The sequence below is a fragment of the Macaca nemestrina genome, chromosome 2 (genome assembly GCF_043159975.1).
Source record: "Macaca nemestrina isolate mMacNem1 chromosome 2, mMacNem.hap1, whole genome shotgun sequence".
Taxonomy (NCBI): Eukaryota; Metazoa; Chordata; class Mammalia; order Primates; family Cercopithecidae; genus Macaca; species Macaca nemestrina.
In genome coordinates this window covers 162,602,573-162,628,264 of record NC_092126.1, presented here as the reverse complement: position 1 = coordinate 162,628,264, position 25,692 = coordinate 162,602,573, and the positions used below count along the sequence as shown (strand labels likewise).

Genomic DNA, 25,692 nt, shown 5'->3' with positions numbered 1-25,692 from the left:
CCTTCCTATTTGAATACACTTCTTTCTCTTGCCTGATTGCCCTGGCCAGAACTTCCAATACTATGTTGAATAGGAGTGGTAAGAGACTGCATCCTTATCTGTGCCAGATTTCAAAGGGAATGCTTCCAGCTTTTGCCCATTGAGTATGATGTTGGCTGTGGGTTTGTCATAAATAGCTCTTATTATTTTGAAATATGTTTCATCAATACCTAGTTTATTGAGAGTTTTTAGCATGAAGGGATGTTGAATTTTATTAAAGGGCTTTTCTACATCTATTGAGATAATCATGTGGTTCTTGTCTTTGGTTCTATTTATGTGATGGATTACATTTATTGATTTGCATATGTTGAAGCAATCTTGCATCCCAGGTATGAAGCCTACTTGATCGTGGTGGATAAGCTTTTTGATGTGCTCCTGTATTCGGTTTGCCAGTATTTTATTGAGGATTTTCGCATCGATGTTCATCAGGGATATTGGCCTGAAATTTTCTATTTTTGTTGTGTCTCTGCCAGGTTTTGGTATCAGGAATATGCTGGCCTCATAAAATGCATTATGGAGGAGTCCCTCTTTTTCTATCGTTGGGAATAGTTTCAGAAGGAATGGTGCCAACTCCTCTTTGTACCTGTTGTAGAATTCGGCTGTAAATCCATCTGGTCCTGGGCTTTTTTGGGTTGGTAGGCTATTAATTACTGCCTCAATTTTAGAACTTATTTGTCTGTTCAGGGATTCGACTTTTTCCTGGTTTAGTCTTGGGAGGGTATATGTGTCTAGGAATTTGTCCATTTCTTCGAGGTTTTCTTTTTTTTTTTTTTTTTTTTTTTTTTGAGACGGAGTCTCACGCTGTTGCCCAGGCTGGAGTGCAGTGGCGCTATCTCGGGTCACTGCAAGCTCCGCCTCCCGGGTTCCCACCATTCTCCTGCCTCAGCCTCCTGAGTAGCTGGGACTACAGGCGCCCGCCACCACGCCCGGCTAATTTTTTGTATTTTTAGTAGAGACGGGGTTTCACTGTGGTCTCGATCTCCTGACCTTGTGATCCGCCCGCCTTGGCCTCCCAAAGTGCTGGGATTACAGGCTTGAGCCACCGCGCCCGGCCGCTCTTCGAGGTTTTCTAGTTTATTTGCGTAGAGGTGCTTATAGTATTCTCTGATGGTAGTTTGTATTTCTGTGGGATCAGTGATGATGTCCCCTTTATCATTTTTTACTGTGTCTATTTGATTCATCTCACTTTTCTTATTTATTAGGCTGGCTAGTTGTCCATGTATTTTGTTAATTTTTTCAAAAACCCAGCACCCGAATTCGTTGATATTTGAAGGGTTTTTCATGTCTCTACCTCCTTCACTTCCACTGTGATCTTTGTTATTTCTTGTCTTCTGCTAGCTTTTGAATATGTTTGCTCTTGCTTCTCTAGTTCTTTTAATTGTGACATTAGGGTGTTAATTTTAGATCTTTCTTGCTTTCTCCTGTGGGCATTTAGTGCTATAAATTTCTCTCTAAACACTGCTTTAACTGTGTCCCAGAGATTTTGGTACATTGTGTCTTTGTTCTCATTGGTTTCAAAGAAATTATTTATTTCTGCCTTAATTTCATTATTTACCTACTTGTCATTCAGGAGAAGGTTGTTCGGTTTCCAAGTAGTTGTGCAGTTTTGAGTGAGTTTCTCCATCCTGAGTTCCAATTTGATTGCACTGTGGTCTGAAAGTGGATCGTTTGTTATTATTTTTGTTCTTTTGCATTTCCTGGGGAATGTTTTACTTCCAATTATGTCGTCAATTTTAGAATAAGTGCATTGTGGTGCTGAGAAGAATGTATATTCTGTTGATTTGTGGTGCAGAGTTCTATAGTTGTCTATTAGGTCCACTTGGTCCAGAGTTGAGTTCAAGTCCTGAATAGCCTTGTTAATTTTCTGTCTTATTGACCTGTCTAATATTGACCGTGGGGAGTTAAAGTCTCCCACTATTATTGTGTGGAAGTCTAAGTTTCTTTGTAGGTCTCTAAGAACTTGCTTAATGGATCTGGGTGCTCCTGTATTTAGTAGGATATATATTTAGGATAGTTACCTCTTCTTCTGGCATTGATTGCTTTACCATTATGTAATGCCCTTGTTTGCCTTTTTTGATCTTTGTTTGTTTAAAGTCTGTTTTATCAGAGATTAGGGTTGCAAACCCTGCTTTTTTTTCTTTTTTGATCCCTTTACCATTATGTAATGCCCTTGTTTGCCTTTTTTGATCTTTGTTTGCTTAAAGTCTGTTTTATCAGAGATTAGGATTGCAAACCCTACTTTTTTTTTCTTTTTTGCTTTCCATTTGCTTGGTACATTTCTCCATCCCTTTATTGTGAGACTATGTGTGTCTTTGCACATGAGATGGGTCTCCTTAATACAGCACACCAATGGGTCTTGGTCTTGACTCTTTATCCAATTTGCCAGTCTGTGTCTTGTAATTGGGGCATTTAGCCTGTTTACATTTAAGGTTAATATTGTTATGTGTAAATTTGATACTGTCCTTATGATGCTAGCTGGTTATTTTGCCCATTAGTTGATGCAGTTTCTTCATAGTGTCTATGGTCTTTACAATATGGTATGTTTTTGCAGTGGCTAGTACCAGTTTTTTGTTTCTATGTTTAGTACTTTCATCAGAAGCTCTTGTAAGGCAGGCCTTGTGGTGGCAAAATCTCTCTGCATTTGCTTGTCTGTAAAGGATTTTATTTCTCCTTCGCTTATGAAGCTTAGTTTGGCTGGATATGAAATTCTGGCTTGAAAAGTATTTTCTTTAATAGTGTTGAATATTGGCCCCGACTTTCTTCTGGCTTGTAGGGTTTCTGCAGAGAGCCCTGCTGTTAGTCTGATGGGCTTCTCTTTGTGGGTAACCTGACCTTTCTCTCTGGCTGCCCTTAACATTTTTTCCTTCATTTCAACCTTGGTGAATCTGACGATTTGTGTCTTGGAGTTGCTCTTCTCGAGGAGTATCTTTGTGATATTCTGTTTATTTTCCGAATTTGAATGTTTTGCTTGTCTTTCTAGGTTGGGGAAGTTCTCCTGGATAATATCCTGAAGAGTGTTTTCCAACTCTGTTCCATTCCCCCCATCACTTTCAGGTACACCAATCAAATATAGGTTTGATCTTTTCACATAGTCCTATATTTCTTGGAGGCTTTGTTTGTTCCTTTTCATTCCCTTTTCTCTAATCTTGTCTTCATGCTTTATTTCATTGAGTTGATCTTCAATCTCTGATATCCTTTCTTTCGCTGATCAATTCAGCTATTGAGACTTGTGTATGCTTCACGTGCTGTGTTTTTCAGCTCCATCAGGTCATTTATCTTCTCTAAACTGGTTATTCTAGTTAGCAGTTCCTCTAACCTTTTTTCAAGGTTCTTAGCTTCCTTGCATTGGGTTAGAACATGTTCCTTTAGCTCAGAGGAGTTTGTTATTACCCACCTTCTGAAACCTACTGCTGTCAATTTGTCAAACTCATTTTCCATCCAGTTTTGTTCCCTTGTTGGTGAGGAGGAGGAGGAAAGGCTTTCTGGTTTTTGGAATTTTCAGCCTTTTTACACTTTTTTTTCTCATCTTCATGGATTTATCTACCTTTGGTCTTGATGACCTTCGGATGGGGTTTTTGTGTGGACGTCCTTTTTGTTGATGTTGATGCTATTCCTTTCTGTTTGTCAGTTTTCCTTCTAACAGTGAAGGCTCTTTTCTCCAGGTCTGCAGGAGTTTACTGGAGGTTCACTCCAGACTCTGTTTGCCTGGGTATCACCACGGGAGGCTGCAGAATAGCAAAGAATAATGCTGCCTGCTCCTTCCTCTGGAAGCTTCATCCTAGAGGGGCACCCGCCAGATGCCAGCCAGAGCTTTCCTGTAAGAGGTGTCTGTTGACCCCTGTTGGGAGGTGTCTTCCAGTCAGGAGGCACGGGTGTCAAGGGCCCACTTGAAGAAGCGGTCTGTCCCTTAGCAGAGTTCAAGCACTGTCCTGGGAGATCTACTGCTCTCTTCAGAGCCAGAAGGCAGGAACATTTAAGTCGGCTGAAGCTGTGCCCACAGCCACCCCTCCCCCAGGTGTCTGTCCCAGGGAGATGGGAGTTTTAGCTATAAGACCCTGACTGGGGTTGCTGCCTTTCTTTCAGAGATGCCCTGCCCAGAAAGGAGGCAGCTAGAGAGGCCCTCTGACTACAGCTTCTTTGTGGAGCTGCAGTGGGCTCTGTCCGGGTAGAACTTCCTGGCGGCTTTGTTTATGCTGTCAGGGCAATAAGGCCTACTCAAGCCTCAGTAATGGTGACACCCATCCCCCCACCAAGCTGGCACTTCCCAGATCGACCTCAGACTGCTGTGCTGGCAGCAAGAATTTCAAGCCGGTGGATCTTAGCTTGCTATGCTCTGTGGGATTGGGATCCTCTGAGTTAGACCACTTGGCTCCCTGGCTTCAGCCCCCTTTCCCAGGGAATGAATGGTTCTGTCTTGCTGGCATTCCAGGTGCCAGCGAGGTATGAAAAGAAACTCCTTCAGCTAGCTCGGTGTCTGCCCAAATAGCTGCCCAGTTTTGTGCTTTAAACCCAGAGCCCTGATGATGTTGGCACCAGAGGGAATCTCCTTGTCTTCGGGTTGTGAAGACCATGGGAAAAGCGTAGTATCCAGGCCAGAATGCACTGTCCTCACAGCACAGTCCCTCACAGCTTCCCTTGGCTGTGGGGGGAGTTCCTCGACCCCTTGCGCTTCCTGGGTGAGGTGATGCCCCACCCTGTTTCTGCTCACCCTCTATGGTCTGCACTCACTGTCTAATCATTCCCAGTTAGATGAGCTAGGTACCTCCATTGGAAATGCAGAAATCACTCACCTTCTGCGTTGATCTCACTGGGAGCTGCAGACCGGAGTTGTTCCTATTTGGCCATCTCGCTAGCCCAGATTCTCCTTCACTTTTATGTATTTTTAAAAATCTTTTCTTTTTCCTTCAGTTTTGGGCCACGAGGATTTCTTATAATTTTTATTGTGTTATCTACTATATCCAAACTTTTGGTTTTCTTTAGACTTAGAAACTTGAAAACCAAACTTGTAAAATGAGAGTAAATAGATTCATATAAAAGCCTGAGAGGTTCTTCCATGACAAAGTATATATGCATGGACTTTATGACATCTATTTTATTGCTCAGAAGTCTTTTAAAATATGTATTTCTGTTGGATTCTCAACAGTATTCAGTTTAATTCAGTTAAAACAACATTTAATAGTTATTACTATAGTTTAGTAGTTATTACTATATAATATATAGTATAATATATATTTTTATTTAATATATTTATATAATTTAAATTATTTATATAAATATAAATATAAATTTAAAATATTTAATATATTTATATATAATAATATACTATATATTTATACTATATATAATATAATATGTTATATATTATGTTATAATATATAATATGTTATAATAATATGTTATATAATATGTTATAATAATATGTTATATAATATGTTATAATAATATGTTATAATAATATAATATGTATTTATATTATATATAGTATAAATTATACAATATAGTATATTCTATACTACAGAGTATACTACATAGTATATTATATGATATGCTATATAATACATAGTACTATATATAGTATAATTTAGTTGTTATTACTATATACCATGTACTATACAATTTGTTTGATGTTCTGAAATAAGATTACTGCTTGCTTTTGAATTTGTTATGTTCTGGCAGTAGAGGCAAGGACATAAACTAGTGGTTTCTATACAACATAGAAGTTACTTTTGTAGAGATATGCTATGAGAGCACAGAAAAAGAACACCTAACCCAGCCTTGAGGGGAGTAGGAAAGAGAACCATGAAGAGAGAAATCAGGAAAATTCTTTGGCAATGAGATGCCTGAGATGGGACTTTAAGGATTGACAGATGTTGCCAAGCAAAGGGAGGAAGAGACAAAACTGAAGAGAACATATTTTTAGAAATAAAAAACTCAAGTTAAGGCAGTGTAAAATAATTAAAATCATTGGCAATGAAGTAAGACAGTTGTGTGACCTTGAAAAGTTTAATTCTTTTAAAGTTTAGTTTCCTTGGTAGCGGAGCAAGATGGCCGAATAGGAACAGCTCCATTCTCCAACTCCCAGCGCGAGCGACACAGAAGACCGGTGATTTCTGCATTTTCAACTGAGGTACTGGGTTCATCTCACTGGGGAGTGCCGGACGATCCGTGCTGGTCAGCTGCTGCAGCCCGACCAGCGAGAGCTGAAGCAGGGCGAGGCATTGCCTCACCTGGGAAGCGCAAGCGGGAAGGGAATCCCTTTTCCTAGCCAGGGGAACTGAGACACACAACACCTGGAAAATCGGGTAACTCCCACCCCAATACTGCGCTTTAAGCAAACAGGCACACCAGGAGATCATATCCCACACCTGGCCGGGAGGGTCCCACACCTACGGAGCCTCCCTCATTGCTAGCACAGCAGTCTGTGATCTACCGGCAAGGCAGCAGAGAGGCTGGCGGAGGGGCGCCCGCCATTGCTGAGGCTTAAGTAGGTAAACAAAGCTGCTGGGAAGCTGGAACTGGGTGGAGCTCACAGCAGCTCAAGGAAACCTGCCTGTCTCTGTAGACTCCACCTCTGGGGACAGGGCAATAACAAACACAGCCGAAACGTCTGCAGATGCAAACGACTCTGTCTGACAGCTTTGAAGAGAGCAGTGGATCTCCCAACACGGAGGTTGAGATCTGAGAAGGGACAGACTCCCTGCTCAAGTGGGTCCCTGACCCCTGAGTAGCCTAACTGGGAGACATCCCCCACTAGGGGCAGTCTGACACCCCACACCTCACAGGGTGGAGTACACCCCTGAGAGGAAGCTTCCAAAGCAAGAATCAGACAGGTACACTCGCAGTTCAGAAATATTCTATCTTCTGCAGCCTCTGCTGCTGATACCCAGGCAAACAGGGTCTGGAGTGGACCTCAAGCAATCTCCAACAGACCTACAGCTGAGGGTCCTGACTGTTAGAAGGAAAACTATCAAACAGGAAGGACACCTACACCAAAACCCCATCAGTACATCACCATCATCAAAGACCAGAGGCAGATAAAACCACAAAGATGGGGAAAAAGCAGGGCAGAAAAGCTGGAAATTCAAAAAATAAGAGCGCATCTCCCTCGGCAAAGGAGCGCAGCTCATCGCCAGCAACGGATCAAAGCTGGACGGAGAATGACTTTGACGAGATGAGAGAAGAAGGATTCAGTCCATCAAATTTCTCAGAGCTAAAGGAGGAATTACGTAGCCAGCGCAAAGAAACTAAAAATCTTGAAAAAAAAGTGGAAGAATTGATGGCTAGAGTAATTAAGCAGAGAAGGTCATAAACGAAATGAAAGAGATGAAAACCATGACACGAGAAATACGTGACAAATGCACAAGCTTCAGTAACCGACTCGATCAACTGGAAGAAAGAGTATCTGCAATTGAGGATCAAATGAATGAAATGAAGCGAGAAGAGAAACCAAAAGAAAAAAGAAGAAAAAGAAATCAACAAAGCCTGCAAGAAGTATGGGATTATGAAAAAGACCAAATCTACGTCTGATTGGGGTACCTGAAAGTGAGGTGGAATATGGAACCAAGTTGGAAAACACTCTTCAGGATATCATCCAGGAGAACTTCCCCAACCTAGTAGGGCAGGCAAACATTCAAATCCAGGAAATACAGAGAACGCCACAAAGATACTCCTCGAGAAGAGCAACTCCAAGACACATAACTGCCAGATTCACCAAAGTTGAAATGAAGGTAAAAATCTTAAGGGCAGCCAGAGAGAAAGGTCGGGTTACCCACAAAGGGAAGCCCATCAGACTAACAGCAGATCTCTCGGCAGAAACTCTCCAAGCCAGAAGAGAGTGGGGGCCAATATTCAACATTCTTAAAGAAAAGAATTTTAAACCCAGAATTTCATATCCAGCCAAACTAAGTTTCATAAGTGAAGGAGAAATAAAATCCTTTACAGATAAGCAAATGCTTAGAGATTTTGTCACCACTAGGCCTGCCTTACAAGAGACCCTGAAGGAAGCACTAAACATGGAAAGGAACAACCGGTACCAGCCATTGCAAAAACATGCCAAAATGTAAAGACCATCGAGGCTAGGAAGAAACTGCATCGACTAACAAGCAAAATAAACAGTTAACATCATAATGGCGGGATCAAGTTCACACATAACAATCTTAACCTTAAATGTAAATGGACTAAATGCTCCAATTAAAAGACACAGACTGGCAAACTGGATAAAGAGTCAAGACCCATCAGTCTGCTATATTCAGGAGACCCATCTCACACGCAGAGACATACATAGGCTCAAAATAAAGGGATGGAGGAAGATTTACCAAGCAAATGGAGAACAAAAAAAAGCAGGGGTTGCAATACTAGTCTCTGATAAAACAGACTTTAAACCATCAAAGATCAAAAGAGACAAAGAAGGCCATTACATAATGGTAAAGGTATCAATTCAACAGGAAGAGCTAACTATCCTAAATATATATGCACCCAATACAGGAGCACCCAGATTCATAAAGCAAGTCCTTAGAGACTTACAAAGAGACTTAGACTCCCATACAATAATAATGGGAGACTTCAACACTCCACTGTCAACATTAGACAGATCAACGAGACAGAAAGTTAACAAGGATATCCAGGAATTGAACTCATCTCTGCAGCAAGCAGACCTAATAGACATCTATAGAACTCTCCACCCCAAATCAACAGAATATACATTCTTCTCAGCACCACATCGTACTTACTCCAAAATCGACCACGTAATTGGAAGTAAAGCACTCCTCAGCAAATGTACAAGAACAGAAATTATAACAAACTGTCTCTCAGACCACAGTGCAATCAAACTAGAACTCAGGACTAAGAAACTCAATCAAAACCGCTCAACTACATGGAAACTGAACAACCTGCTCCTGAATGACTACTGGGTACATAACGAAATGAAGGCAGAAATAAAGATGTTCTTTGAAACCAATGAGAACAAAGATACAACATACCAGAATCTCTGGGACACGTTTAAAGCAGTGTGTAGAGGGAAATTTATAGCACTAAATGCCCACAAGAGAAAGCAGGAAAGATCTAAAATTGACACTCTAACATCACAATTAAAAGAACTAGAGAAGCAAGAGCAAACACATTCGAAAGCTAGCAGAAGGCTAGAAATAACTAAGATCAGAGCAGAACTGAAGGAGATAGAGACACAAAAAACTCTCCAAACAATCAATGAATCCAGGAGTTGGTTTTTTGAAAAGATCAACAAAATTGACAGACCACTAGCAAGACTAATAAAGAAGAAAAGAGAGAAGAATCAAATCGACGCAATTAAAAATGAAAAAGGGGATATCACCACCGACCCCACAGAAATACAAACTACCATCAGAGAATACTATAAACACCTCTACGCAAATAAACTGGAAAATCTAGAAGAAATGGATAATTTCCTGGACACTTACACTCTTCCAAGACTAAACCAAGAAGAAGTTGAATCCCTGAATAGACCAATAGCAGGCTCTGAAATTGAAGCAATAATTAATAGCCTACCAACCAAAAAAAACCCAGGACCAGATGGATTCACAGCTGAATTCTACCAGAGGTACAAGGAGGAGTTGGTACCATTCCTTCTGAAACTATTCCAATCAATAGAAAAAGAGGGAATCCTCCCTAACTCATTTTATGAGGCCAAAATCATCCTGATACCAAAGCCTGGCAGAGACACAACAAAAAAAGAGAATTTTAGACCAATATCCCTGATGAACATCGATGCAAAAATCCTCAATAAAATACTGGCAAACCGGATCCAGCAGCACATCAAAAAGCTTATCCACCATGATCAAGTGGGCTTCATCCCTGGGATGCAAGACTGGTTCAACATTCGCAAATCAATAAACGTAATCCAGCATATAAACAGAACCAAAGACAAGAACCACATGATTATCTCAATTAATGCAGAAAAGGCTTTTGACAAAATTCAACAGCCCTTCATGCTAAAAACGCTCAATAAATTCGGTATTGATGGAACGTACCTCAAAATCATAAGAGCTATTTATGACAAACCCACAGCCAATATCATACTGAATGGGCTAAAACTGGAAAAATTCCCTTTGAAAACTGGCACAAGACAGGGATGCCCTCTCTCACCACTCCTATTCAACATAGTGTTGGAAGTTCTGGCTAGGGCAATGAGGCAAGAGAAAGAAATCAAGGGTATTCAGTTAGGAAAAGAAGAAGTCAAACTGTCCCTGTTTGCAGATGACATGATTGTATATTTAGAAAACCCCATTGTCTCAGCCCCAAATCTCCTTAAGCTGGTAAGCAACTTCAGCAAAGTCTCAGGATACAAAATTAATGTGCAAAAATCACAAGCATTCTTATACACCAGTAACAGACAAACAGAGAGCCAAATCAGGAATGAACTTCCATTCACAATTGCTTCAAAGAGAATAAAATACCTAGGAATCCAACTTACAAGGGATGTAAAGGACCTCTTGAAGGAGAACTACAAACCACTGCTCAGTGAAATAAAAGAGGACACAAACAAATGGAAGAACATACCATGCTCATGGATAGGAAGAATCAATATCGTGAAAATGGCCATACTGCCCAAGGTAATTTATAGATTCAATGCCATCCCCATCAAGCTACCAATGAGTTTCTTCACAGAATTGGAAAATACTGCTTTAAAGTTCATATGGAACCAAAAAAGAGCCCGCATCTCCAAGACAATCCTAAGTCAAAAGAACAAAGCTGGAGGCATCACGCTACCTGACTTCAAACTCTACTACAAGGCTACAGTAACCAAAACAGCATGGTACTGGTACCAAAACAGAGATATAGACCAATGGAACAGAACAGAGTCCTCAGAAATAATACCACACATCTACAGCCATCTGATCTTTGACAAACCTGAGAGAAACAAGAAATGGGGAAAGGATTCCCTATTTAATAAATGGTGCTGGGAAAATTGGCTAGCCATAAGTAGAAAGCTGAAACTGGATCCTTTCCTTACTCCTTATACGAAAATTAATTCAAGATGGATTAGAGACTTAAATGTTAGACCTAATACCATAAAAATCCTAGAGGAAAACCTAGGTAGTACCATTCAGGACATAGGCATGGGCAAAGACTTCATGTCTAAAACACCAAAAGCAACAGCAGCAAAAGCCAAAATTGACAAATGGGATCTCATTAAACTAAAGAGCTTCTGCACAGCAAAAGAAACTACCATCAGAGTGAACAGGCAACCTACAGAATGGGAGAAAATTTTTGCAATCTACTCATCTGACAAAGGGCTAATATCCAGAACCTACAGAGAACTCAAACAAATTTACAAGAAAAAAACAAACAACCCCATCAAAAAGTGGGCAAAGGATATGAACAGACATTTCTCAAAAGAAGACATTCATACAGCCAACAGACACATGAAAAAATGCTCATCATCACTGGCCATCAGAGAAATGCAAATCAAAACCACAATGAGATACCATCTCAAACCAGTTAGAATGGCGATCATTAAAAAGTCAGGAAACAACAGGTGCTGGAGAGGATGTGGAGAAATAGGAACACTTTTACACTGTTGGTGGGATTGTAAACTAGTTCAACCATTATGGAAAACAGTATGGCGATTCCTCAAGGATCTAGAACTAGATGTACCATATGACCCAGCCATCCCATTACTGGGTATATACCCAAAGGATTATAAATTACGCTGCTATAAAGACACATGCACACGTATGTTTATTGCAGCACTATTCACAATAGCAAAGACTCGGAATCAACCCAAATGTCCATCAGTGACAGACTGGATTAAGAAAATGTGGCACATATACACCATGGAATACTATGCAGCCATAAAAAAGGATGAGTTTGTGTCCTTTGTAGGGACATGGATGCAGCTGGAAACCATCATTCTTAGCAAACTATCGCAAGAACAGAAAACCAAACACTGCATGTTCTCACTCATAGGTGGGAACTGAACAATGAGATCACTTGGACTCAGGAAGGGGAACATCACACACAGGGGCCTATCACGGGGAGGGGGGAGGGGGGAGGGATTGCATTGGGAGTTATACCTGATGTAAATGATGAGTTGATGGGTGCAGCACACCAACATGGCACAAGTATACATATGTAACAAACCTGCACGTTATGCACATGTACCCTACAACTTAAAGTATAATAATAATAAATAAATTTTTTAAAAAAGTTTAGTTTCCTTATCAATAATGCCTATCTCACTATGATATTCATGAGAATTAAATGAAATAATGGATACAGCCTGTAATGTCTTCAGTTTGATGAAGACACATAGTGGGTTTCTTAATAGATATGTTACTATTATTGTTGTCATCATTATTTCATATTGTTAAAATTTTTCAAGTGTTCTAATTTTTTTGCTAGTCAATAATACAACTATGTGTAAATTAATTCTTCATAATTGTAATGTGAAATAATCATATTATTGATCATAATTACTGTCATCCCACCTACTTGTATACATTAGTACAATGCTTCTATTTTTTGTGATTACTACTTTATTACCTCTGGAGCTTAGCACACAAGGAGATTAAAAAACAGAGGGGCAGTGAAGTTAAGAATACTAAAATTTATTGCCACAGCAAAATGGGCCACAGTTAGGAAGTAGAATTATATAGCTATATCCCTGCTCCACCTATTATACAGCAGAAACTATACAGTTAAAAGTCAGGATGACTGTCATAGAAACAGGAACCTTAGGAAGAGCTCTACCATATGACCTGCAGCCATAGGGTCTCTTACTGGACTGCATAGGTAGCACATGTAAGGATGTGTTTTCTTCTTAGTTTTGTCAGACCAGCCAATTGCAGACTTGGTTTACATTTCCAGGGATAAACAGCTATGTATATGGGAATCATTTATCCCCAGTCACCAATTTACTTACTGACACTCCAACTGAGATGGCCTCTAGGATTAATAATTGTATCCTCTTCAAGATAGGAATATTGATGTATTTATTATTATTATTATTATTATTATACTTTAAGTTCTAGGGTACATGTGCATAACATGCAGGTTTGTTACATATGTATACTTGTGCCATGTTGGTGTGCTGCACCCATCAACTCCTCAGCACCCATCAACTCGTCATTTACATCAGGTATAACTCCCAATGCAATCCCTCCCCTCCCTCCCCCCTCCCCGTGATAGGCCCTGGTGTGTGATGTTCCCCTTCCCGAGTCCAAGTGATCTCATTGTTCAGTTCCCACCTATGAGTGAGAACATGCGGTGTTTGGTTTTCTGTTCTTGCGATAGTTTGCTGAGAATGATGGTTTCCAGCTGCATCCATGTCCCTACAAAGGACACAAACTCATCCTTTTTTATGGCTGCATAGTATTCCATGGTGTATATGTGCCACATTTTCTTAATCCAGTCTGTCACTGATGGACATTTGGGTTGATTCCAAGTCTTTACTATTGTGAATAGTGCCACAATAAACATACGTGTGCATGTGTCTTTTATAGCAGCATGATTTATAATCCTTTGGGTATATACCCAGTAATGGGATGGCTGGGTCATATGGTACTTCTAGTTCTAGATCCTTGAGGAATCACCATACTGTTTTCCATAATGGTTGAACTAGTTTACAATCCCACCAACAGTGTAAAAGTGTTCCTATTTCTCCACATCCTCTCCAGCACCTGTTGTTTCCTGACTTTTTAATGATCGCCATTCTAACTGGTTTGAGATGGTATCGCATTGTGGTTTTGATTTGCATTTCTCTGATGGCCAGTGATGATGAGCATTTTTTCATGTGTCTGTTGGCTGTATGAATGTCTTCTTTTGAGAAATGTCTGTTCATATCCTTTGCCCACTTTTTGATGGGGTTGTTTGTTTTTTTCTTGTAAATTTGTTTGAGTTCTCTGTAGGTTCTGGATATTAGCCCTTTGTCAGATGAGTAGATTGCAAAAATTTTCTCCCATTCTGTAGGTTGCCTGTTCACTCTGATGGTAGTTTCTTTTGCTGTGCAGAAGCTCTTTAGTTTAATGAGATCCCATTTCTCAATTTTGGCTTTTGTTGCCATTGCTTTTGGTGTTTTAGACATGAAGTCCTTGCCCATGCCTATGTCCTGAATGGTATTACCTAGGTTTTCTTCTAGGGATTTTATGGTTTTAGGTCTAACATTTAAGTCTCTAATCCATCTTGAATTAATTTTCGTATAAGGAGTAAAGAAAGGATCCAGTTTCAGCTTTCTACTTATGGCTAACCAATTTTCCCAGCACCATTTATTAAATAGGGAATCCTTTCCCCATTTCTTGTTTTTGTCAGGTTTATCAAAGATCAGATGGCTGTAGATGTGTGGAATTATTTCTGAGGACTCTGTTCTGTTCCATTGGTCTATATCTCTATTTTGGTACCAGTACCATGCTGTTTTGGTTACTGTAGCCTTGTAGTATAGTTTGAAGTCAGGTAGCGTGATGCCTCCAGCTTTGTTCTGTTGACTTAGGATGCGGGCTCTTTTTTGGTTCCATATGAACTTTAAAGCAGTTTTTTCCAATTCTGTGAAGAAATTCATTGGTAGCCTGATGGGGATGGCATTGAATCTCTAAATTACCTTGGACAGTATGGCCATTTTCACGATATTGATTCTTCCTATCCATGAGCATGGTATGTTCTTCCATTTGTTTGTGTCCTCTTTTATTTCACTGAGCAGTGGTTTGTAGTTCTCCTTGAAGAGGTCCTTTGCATCCCTTGTAAGTTGGATTCCTAGGTATTTTATTCTCTTTGAAGCAATTGTGAATGGAAGTTCATTCCTGATTTGGCTCTCTGTTTGTCTGTTACTGGTGTATAAGAATGCTTGTGATTTTTGCACATTAATTTTGTATCCTGAGACTTTGCTGAAGTTGCTTATCAGCTTAAGGAGATTTGGGGCTGAGACAGTGGGGTTTTCGAAATATACAATCATGTCATCTGCAAACAGGGACAATTTGACTTCTTCTTTTCCTAACTGAATACCCTTGATTTCTTTCTTTTGCCTCATTGCCCTAGCCAGAACTTCCAATACTATGTTGAATAGGAGTGGTGAGAGAGGGCATCCCTGTCTTGTGCCAGTTTTCAAAGGGAATTTTTCCAGTTTTTGCCCATTCAGTATGATATTGGCTGTGGGTTTATCATAAATAGCTCTTATTATTTTGAGATACGTTCCGTCAATACCAAATTTATTGAGCGTTTTTAGCATGAAGGGCTGTTGAATTTGTCAAAGGCCTTTTCTGCATCTATTGAGATAATCATGTGGTTTTTGTCTTTGGTTCTGTTTATATGCTGGATTACGTTTATTGATTTGCGTATGTTGAACCAGCCTTGCATCCCAGGGATGAAGCCCACTTGATCATGGTGGATAAGCTTTTTGATGTGCTGCTGGATCCGGTTTGCCAGTATTTTATTGAGGATTTTTGCATTGATGTTCATCAGGGATATTGGTCTAAAATTCTCTTTTTTTGTTTTTTCTCTGCCAGACTTTGGTATCAGGATGATGTTTGCTTCATAAAATGAGTTGGGGAGGATTCCCTCTTTTTCTATTGATTGGAATAGTTTCAGAAGGAATGGTACCAGCTCCTCCTTGTACCTCTGGTAGAATTCAGCTGTGAATCCATCTGGTCCTGGACTTTTTTTGGTGGGTAGGCTATTAATTACTGCCTCAATTTCAGAGCCTGCTATTGGTCTATTCAGGGATTCAGCTTCTTCCTGGTTTAGTCTTGGGAGAGTGTAAGTGTCCAGGAAAGTATCCATTTCTTCAAGATTTTCTAGTTTATTTGCATAGAGGTGTTTATAGTATTCTCTGATGGTAGTTTGTATTTCTGTGGGGTCGGTGGTGATATCCCCTTTATCATTTTTTATTGTGTCTATTTGATTCTTCTCTCTTTTCTTCTTTATTAGTCTTGCTAGTGGTCTATCAATTTTGTTGTTCTTTTCAAAAAACCAACTCCTGGATTCATTGATTTTTTGGAGGGTTTTTTGTGTCTCTATCTCCTTCAGTTCTGCTCTGATCTTAGTTATTTCTTGCCTTCTGCTAGCTTTTGAATGTGTTTGCTCTTGCTTCTCTAGTTCTTTTAATTGTGATGTTAGAGTGTCAATTTTAGATCTTTCCAGGTTTCTCTTGTGGGCATTTAGTGCTATAAATTTCCCTCTACACACTGCTTTAAACGTGTCCCAGAGATTCTGGTATGTTGTATCTTTGTTCTCATTGGTTTCAAAGAACATCTTTATTTCTGCCTTCATTTCGTTATGTACCCAGTAGTCATTCAGGAGCAGGTTATTCAGTTTCCGTGTAGTCGAGTGGTTTTGATTGAGTTTCTTAGTCCTGAGTTCTAGTTTGATTGCACTGTGGTCTGAGAGACAGTTTGTTATAATTTCTGTTCTTGTACATTTGCTGAGGAGTGCTTTACTTCCAATTATGTGGTCAATTTTGGAATAAGTGTGATGTGGTGCTGAGAAGAATGTATATTCTGTTGATTTGGGGTGGAGAGTTCTATAGATGTCTATTAGGTCTGCTTGCTGCAGAGATGAGTTCAATTCCTGGATATCCTTGTTAACTTTCTGTCTCGTTGATCTTTCTAATGTTGACAGTGGGGTGTTGAAGTCTCCCATTATTATTGTATGGGAGTCTAAGTCTCTTTGTAAGTCTCTAAGGACTTGCTTCATGAGTCTGGGTGCTCCTGTATTGGGTGCATATATATTTAGGACAATTAGCTCTTCCTGTTGAATTGATCCCTTTACCATTATGTAATGGCCTTCTTTGTCTCTTTTGATCTTTGATGGTTTAAAGTCTGTTTTATCAGAGACTAGTATTGCAACCCCTGCTTTTTTTTGTTCTCCATTTGCTTGGTAGATCTTCCTCCATCCCTTTATTTTGAGCCTGTGTATGTCTCTGCATGTGAGATGGGTCTCCTGAATACAGCAGACTGATGGGTCTTGACTCTTTATCCAGTTTGCCAGTCTGTGTCTTTTAATTGGAGCATTTAGTCCATTTACATTGAAGGTTAATATTGTTATGTGTTAACTTGATCCCGCCATTATGATATTAACTGGTTATTTTGCTCGTTAGTCGATGCAGTTTCTTCCTAGCCTCGATGGTCTTTACATTTTGGCATGTTTTTGCAATGGCTGGTACCAGTTGTTCCTTTCCATGTTTAGTGCTTCCTTCAGGGTCTCTTGTAAGGCAGGCCTGGTGGTGACAAAATCTCTCAGCATTTGCTTATCTGTAAAGGATTTTATTTCTCCTTCACTTATGAAACTTAGTTTGGCTGGATATGAAATTCTGGGTTTAAAATTCTTTTCTTTAAGAATGTTGAATATTGGCCCCCACTCTCTTCTGGCTTGGAGAGTTTCTGCCGAGAGATCCGCTGTTAGTCTGATGGGCTTCCCTTCGTGGGTAACCCGACCTTTCTCTCTGGCTGCCCTTAAGATTTTTTCCTTCATTTCAACTTTGGTGAGTCTGGCAATTATGTGTCTTGGAGTTGCTCTTGTCAAGGAGTATCTTTGTGGCGTTCTCTGTATTTCCTGAATTTGAATGTTGGCCTGCCCTACTAGGTTGAGGAAGTTCTCTTGGATGATATCCTGAAGAGTGTTTTCCAACTTGGTTCCATTTTCCCCCTCACTTTCAGGCACCCCAATCAGATGTAGATTTAGTCTTTTTACATAATCCCATACTTCTTGCAGGTTTTGTTCTTTTCTTTTTCTTCTTTTTTTTTTAGATTTCTCTTGTCGCTTCATTTCATTCATTTGATCTTCAATCGCTGATACTCTTTCTTCCAGTTCATCGAGTCGGTTACTGAAGCTTGTGCATTTGTCACGTATTTCTCGTGTCATTGTTTTCATCTCTGTCTATTCGTTTATGGCCTTCTCTGCATTAATTATTCTGGTTATCAATTCTTCCACTCTTTTTTCAAGATTTTTAGTTTCTTTGCACTGGGTACCTAATTCCTCCTTTAGCTCTGAGAAGTTTGATGGACTGAAGCCTTCTTCTCTCATCTCGTCAAAGTCATTCTCCATCCAGCTTTGATCCGTTGCTGGCGATGAGCTGCGTTCCTTTGGAGGGGGAGATGTGCTCTTATTTTTTGAATTTCCAGCTTTTCTGCCCTGCTTTTTCCCCATCTTTGTGGTTTTATCTGCCTCTGGTCTTTGATGATGGTGATGTACTGATGGCGTTTTGGTGTGGGTGTCCTTCCTGTTTGTTAGTTTTCCTTCTAACAGTCAGGACCCTCAGCTGTAGGTCTGTTGGAGATTGCCTGAGGTCCACTCCAGACTCTGCTTGTCTGGGTGTCAGCAGCAGAGGCTGCAGAAGATAGAATACTGCTGAACAGCGAGTGTACCTGTCTGATTCTTGCTTTGGAAGCTTCCGTTCAGGGGTGTACTCCACTGTGTGAGGTGTGGGGTGTCGGTCTGCCCCTAGTGGAGGATGTCTCCCAATTAGGCTACTCAGGGGTCAGGGACCCACTTGAGCAGGCAGTCTGTCCGTTTTCAGATCTCAACCTCCGTGTTGGGAGATCCACTGCTCTCTTCAAAGCTCTCAGACAGAGTCATTTGTGTCTGCGGAGGTTTCTGCTGCTTTTTGTTGTTGTTGTTGTTGTTGTTGTTGTTGTTTAGCTGTGGCCTGTCCCCAGTGGTGGAGTCTACAGAGACTGGCAGGCGTCCTTGAGCTGCTGTGAGCTCCACCCAGTTCGATCTTCCCAGGGCTTTGTTTGCCTACTTAAGCCTCAGCAATGGCGGGTGCCCCTCCCCCAGCCTCGCTGCTGCCTTGCCGGTAGATCGCAGACTGCTATGCTAGCAATGAGGAAGGCTCCGTGGGCGTGGGACCCTCCCGGCCAAGTGTGGGACATAATCTCCTGGTGTGCCCGTTTGCTTAAAGTGCAGTATTGGGGTGGGAGTTACCTGATTTTCCAGGTGTTGTGTGTCTCAGTTCCCCTGGATAGGAAAAGGGATTCCCTTCCCCCTTGCATTTCCCAGGTGAGGCGATGCATCGCCCTGCCTCAGCTCTCACTGGTCGGGCTGCAGCAGCTGACCAGCACTGATTGCTTGCTACTCCCTAGTGAGATGAACCCAGTACCTCAGTTGAAAATGCAGAAATCACCTGTCTTCTGTGTTGCTCGTGCTGGGAGCTGGAGACTGGAGCTGTTCCTATTCGGCCATCATCAGGAATATTGATGTATATACTGACTACCATTACAATTATTAGGTTCTCTTAAGCTAAAGAAAATTATTTTCTCTGATGGTGATTGATGATGAGCATTTTTTCATGTGTCTGTTGGCTGTATGAATGTCTTCTTTTGAGAAGTGTCTGTTCATATCCTTTGCCCACTTTTTGATGGGGTTGTTTGTTTTTTTCTTGTAAATTTGATTGAGTTCTTTATAGGTTCTGGATATTAGCCCTTTGTCTGATGAGTAGATTGCAAAAATTTTCTCCCATTCTGTAGGTTGCCTGTTCATTCTGATGGTAGTTTCTTTTGCTGTGCAAAAGCTCTTTAGTTTAATTAGATCCCATTTCTCAATTTTGGCTTTTGTTGCCATTGCTTTTGGTGTTTTAGACATGAAGTCCTTGCCCATGCCTATGTCCTGAATGGTATTACCTAGGTTTTCTTCTAGGGATTTTATGGTTTTAGGTCTAACATTTAAGTCTCTAATCAATCTATCTTGAATTAATTTTCGTGTAAGGAGTAAGGAAAGGATCCAGTTTCAGCTTTCTACTTATGGCTAACCAATTTTCCCAGTACCATTTATTAAATAGGGAATCCTTTCCCCATTTCTTGTTTTTGTCAGCTTTGTCAAAGATCAGATGGCTGTAGATGTGTGGTATTATTTCTGAGGACTCTGTTCTGTTCCATTGGTCTATATCTCTATTTTGGTACCAGTACCATGCTGTTTTGGTTACTGTAGCCTTGTAGTATAGTTTGAAGTCAGGTAGCGTGATGCCTCCAGCTTTGTTCTTTTGGCTTAGGATGGTCTTGGCAATGTGGGGTCTTTTTTGGTTCCATATGAACTTTAAAGCAGTTTTTTCATATTCTGTGAAGAAACTCATTGGTAGCTTAATGGGGATGACAATGAATGTATAAATTACCTTGGGCAGTATGGCCATTTTCACGATATTGATTCTTCCTATCCATGAGCATGGCATGTTCTTCTATTTGTTTGTGTCCTCTTTTATTTCACTGAGCAGTGGTTTGTAGTTCTCCTTCAAGAGGTCCTTTACATCCCTTGTAAGTTGGATTCCTAGGTATTTTATTCTCTTTGAAGCAATTGTGAATGGAAGTTCATTCGTGATTTGGCTCTCTGTTTGTGTGTTACTGGTGTATAAGAATGCTTGTGATTTTTGCACATTGATTTTGTATCCTGACACTTTGCTGAAGTTTCTTATCAGCTTAAGGAGATTTGGGGCTAAGGTGATGGGATTTTCTAAATATACAATTATGTAATCTGGAAACAGGGACAATTTGACTTCTTCTTTTCCTAACTGAATATCTTTTATTTCTTTCTCTTCCCTGATTGCCCTAACAAGAACTTCCAACATTATGTTGAATAGGAGTGGTGAGAGAGGGCATCCCTGTCTTGTGCCAGTTTTCAAAGGGAATGCTTCAGGAAACAACAGGTGCTGGAGAGGATGTGGAGAAATAGGAACACTTTTACACTGTTGGTGGGAGTGTAAACTAGTTCAGCCATTGTGGAAAACAGTGTGGCGATTCCTCAAGGATCTAGAACCGGAAATACCATTTGACCCAGCCATCCCATTACTGGGGATATACCCAAAGGATTATAAGTCATGCTGCTATAAAGACACATGCACACGTATGTTTATTGTGGCACTATTCACAATAGCAAAGACTTGGAATCAACCCAAATGTCCATCAGTGACAGACTGGATTAAGAAAATGTGGCACCTATACACCATGGAATACTATACAGACATAAAAAAGGATGAGTTCATGTCCTTTGTAGGGACATAAATGCAACTGGAAACCATCATTCTCAGCAAACTATCACAAGAATATAAAACCAAATACCACATGTTCTCACTCATAGATGGGAATTGAACAATGAGATCACTTGGACACAGGAAGGGAAACATCACACACCAGGGCCTATTGTGGGGACGAGGGAGGAGGGAGGGGGATAGCATTAGGAGATATACCTAATGTAAATGACGAGTTAATGGATGCAGCACACCAACATGGCACATGTATACATATGTAACAAACCTGTACGTTGTGCACATGTAACCTAGAACTTAAAGTATAATTTAAAAAAAAATTATTTTCTGCTAGTCTTTTAATCTGTTCCTATTATGGCAGGAACTTTATGTATAATTAAGTTCTCCAAGCCTCAATATACCCATCTGTTAAATGGAGATAATAATAGTAGTTATCTCATTTGGATGTGATAAGGATTAAATAAAATAATGCATGTAAAATTCTGCATACAATGCCTAGAATATAATAAATACTCAATATATGTTAGCATTTAATATTTATTATATTATGTTACATAACTTGTTTAATCTTGTTGCCTTCATTGGAGCAAACTTTTAATGCTGTTTTCTTTATGTATTTTACAGATTATACTTACAGTAGAATTAACTATTTTTCTTTTGGCATACAGTTTCATGTTTCTAAACACATGTATAGATTTCTAAAACTATCACCACAATAAGAATAAAGAATATTTCCATCATTTCCCACAACTCTCCCATTCTGTTCCTTTATAGTCACTCCTCTCCCCAACTCCTAACCCTTGGCAACCACTGATCTGTTCTGCATCACTATAGTTTTGCATTTTGGAGACTGTTATATATATGCGGTTATATATTACGTAACTTTTTAAGCCTAGCTTCTTTCACTCAGCAGAATGCCTTTGAGTTTCATACACATTATGTATCCATAATTTGTTATTTTTTATTAATGCTTTCTTTAAGTATGAGGACATTTCAAGTATATGGTCATATATTTCTTTTATAAGAGTCCATCTGATAGGTATCCCTTAATAGAATCTTTGTATTAAATAACACCTGACACAGTTTAGTGTGCTACAACATGTAGTGTGGTACAACATTATCAAACAACTGTGTTCCTTTAATTACTAATGATATTCATGGAATAAAAGGGACCTGAAATCTAATAAATGTGAGAAATTCTGAATTCTATAAAAGTAAATTGGATTGCTTGCCATATGATTTCTCATAATTTTTAACATATGCTATGAAATGCAAAATTCCTAAAAGAAGATATGGTTTTGCAAGTGCTTATCAAATTATCAAATTTAATTTTTTTCTGCTGAACAACTACCACGTTGTATTCCACAGTTTGAGAAACATTAAATGAAAAATGAAAAATGTGGGCTTTTGAGTCTGGGTTTGAATCTTTGTCCTGGTACTCACTAGCTTCTTGATCCTGGACAAGTTTAATCTGCATTAATCCCAGATTCTTCATGTATAAAATGGGACTAATAGTACTTTCTTTGTCAAGGTTGTTGTGAGGATTACACAAAATTTACTTTATATGTACACATAGCACAATATATGCCACATGGTAAGCACTCAGTAAATGGTAGCTATTTATTACTAGAGGCAATATATAGGAGTGTTTAGAATCACAGGCTTTGAAGTCTGGTAGATCTCAATTTTCTTTTGGTTGTTTCTTCTTAGCTGTTATTTAACCTCATTAATAAAGTGAGGACATTGCTTATGAGGATTTAATATGATAATTAAATATTTAGTACAGTTAACCATGAGTGGTTCCCTGAGCACTTTCTTGAGGAAGTAACTTTTTATGTAATCACTGAGTAGTTTATAGAGAAATGCATAAATATTAACAACTAAATTCAGACCCAGAGTATTCTGATGCAGAGTCATAATTAGAGCAGAAGAAATTTTACTTCCTTTCAATATTGGAGAGGACATATTTCCAATGTATATACAAAAAAGCAGGGGAAGTAAATTGCTACTTATCCTATGTTTGGATTAGTATTAGGGAATGAGAGTAAATTCACCTACTTATACACAGGAAAAAAATAGATACTTATGGCCTTTATTAACATTAATAGTAGATAATTAAGCTTAATATTTATGAAAAGATACTACATTCTCTTAAGTCATGGCCTTTATATTTGCAAAACAAAGCAACAAACAAAGGTAAACCCCCCCCCACTATAACTGTATTAGAAATGCTTTTTAAATCTGGATAAATCTTATTAATAATATAAATATACATTTTATAGAAATAACAAATGTGCTTTTTAGTGGCACCATTAGTAGTTGGGTGATTTACCATATCAAATCACTGGTGCAAGACTAGTACTCAAATCAACTGAAGTAAAATAAGTTAGAGTATTTTTGTTTATTTTGCTTATAACTCAAATATTTATGTGAGAATATTAAGATAGAATTATAAACAGAAAATAGTACATGCATTTTATATGTAGGTTTGTTTAGAAACTTTCTTAAAAAGCCCCCCTTTTTGGTTATATAGCCAGCATAAGATTAGTAAATGTCCCACTGATAATGTTTGGTGCCTCAAACAGTACAAAATAGAAGAGAAAAAGAAATCTCATAGAGCGATTTCTAGAAACAAGTAGATCCTTCAGCTTAGCAAATGGGATGTAAGTGAATTATGTAGATGAGCATTATGTTCTCAAATAATTCGATACAATAAAGCCTCTAGTTCTTTAAAAAAATTAGAAAAGAATATTTTCAATTTGGTATTTACTTCTGACTTCTTGAAAATACTTCCTGCTAACACACTTTTTCTTTTGTACACCTACACTAGAGATATGTAAGTATTGATTTGAGAAATGAAAAATGAAAAACTGTGAAAAGATTTCATAATTTTCAGATAGCTATAATGTTTTAGAGGCATCTTAACCCCACTCTGCTATCTAATTGTGTCTTATAAAGCAACAGACCCAAAACCTTGTGTAAGTTAGTTGAGCAAGATATATAGAGGATATATAGATATATAGACTGCCCACAAGTAAAATAGAAAAGGCAATTTATCTTTGATTAGCTATTCTTCTCTTACATATTACCTTTCTCCATCTTTTTATCTTTACTCTTTTTTCATAGAAACTCCATTATCTAGAATTCTTATTTTACCCTCTGCCATTCTGAGCTTTCCACTGTCACATTTCATTTTATATTAAAATTTGTCTCTTTTCTCTTGTAGAAATTTTAGGCCCCACAGGCCAGCTAGTTAATCTGATATTCTAACATAGACTAATACTCTAATGATAGTGATTTAGAGTTTGAGAACCAACTAATGTATGTGAAGATGTCCTTTTGAGAGTCAGTGAGCACATCTACCTCTCTCCAAGCTCACTGCCTTTCCCCAAACCTACCCCAACATCTTTAGACTGATCCATTAGTAAATTTAATAGTGAGAATGTACATCTAGAAAATGGGAAATGGTAGAATAGTAGGTTATTGAATTAGAAATTTTGAGCCAGGCAAGTTTTTTGCTGTCATATTATATGGCATACAACAAAACCTGTTCTTTATAGGTTCAGTCCTGTGACTTTGTGTCATTTTAAATGACTTCTGAGTCTCATTAATGTTTTTTTCCTATGTAGCGAACCATTCATAATATTCTCTGGTGGGCTGTCCTATGACAAAGCTTGTAGAAGACCAAGTTTAACCATCATGCATGGAAAAGCAATTACAGTACTTGAAATGGATCATCCTATTGTTGAATTTCTAACTTTATGTGAAACGCCTTATCCAAATGGTAAGTAACTAAAATGAAACTATTAATGTTGAAAATCATTTTTGAAATGACAAGTTTCTAACAAAATTAAGGTTAAATATTTTCAGTTTTGGCAGTGGATGTCTACTGTGGTATAATGCTGTGAGCTACAGGTGCTGGAACAGGTTCTGCAATTGTACCTACTTGACAAACTGGAAATAACACAGATGTAGTACAGCAATCCTGGCATTTCAGGTTCTAATATCAGGTAAGTGCTTTAAACTTTGATTAGATGGTGGAAGCTGAGCTGGGAGGGTCTGATAAGGGTCCAGGGTGAAATCACTTGGGGAAGCTGAGGTCTCTTAATAGCCTCTCTCAGACCAGCTCCATCAATTCCATCCCAAAGCCAATCAAAGTTAAAGCACTTACCTGATATCAGTAATCTGTAACTGTGGTGGTGCTGCATCTGTTTCACATCTGGCTTTGCTTCAGATGCAACTGCAGCACCTCTGATTCCTCTAGGATTGCGGATGTGTGGATAATGACTTTTTAAAATTTTGAAAATAGTCAGAAAGGCCTTTGGGAGGAGAAATGCTTATATATTTTTATTATCCTGAATATAAAGACTTTTTGTAAACACAACAACTAGTTATGTTGTTATGCAATCTGTATAATGAAATCTAATGATGATGAAATATTTTAATAATGTGGCCAGGTGCGGTGGTTCATGCCTGTTATCCCAGCACTTTGAGAGGGCAAGGCAGGCAGATCGTTTGAGTTCAAGAGTTCGAGACCAGCTTGGGCAACATAATGAGATTCCATCTCAAACAAACAAACAAATAAATAAATAAATAAATAAATCTAAAAAGTGAGAAAAGTGAAAACATAAAAAAGGAAATACACATCATGTTACAACAACATAGTATGTGTATATACATTACTATGTTTTTAAGAGGGAATATGCAGATATAAGGGA

General features: G+C 39.0%; 1 protein-coding gene across 5 annotated transcripts in view; it reads left to right on the top strand.

Annotated features, from left to right (window-relative positions):
- LOC105470313 (syntaxin binding protein 5L) overlaps positions 1-25,692 on the top strand; it is a 493,614-nt gene that overhangs the window by 272,314 nt on the left and 195,608 nt on the right. For all 5 annotated transcript variants that reach the window (XM_011722169.2, XM_011722172.2, XM_011722170.2 and 2 more), the window contains one exon: positions 24,604-24,758. In XM_011722169.2, coding sequence (XP_011720471.1) covers positions 24,604-24,758 — 155 coding nt within the window. The remainder of the gene's footprint in view (positions 1-24,603; positions 24,759-25,692) is intronic.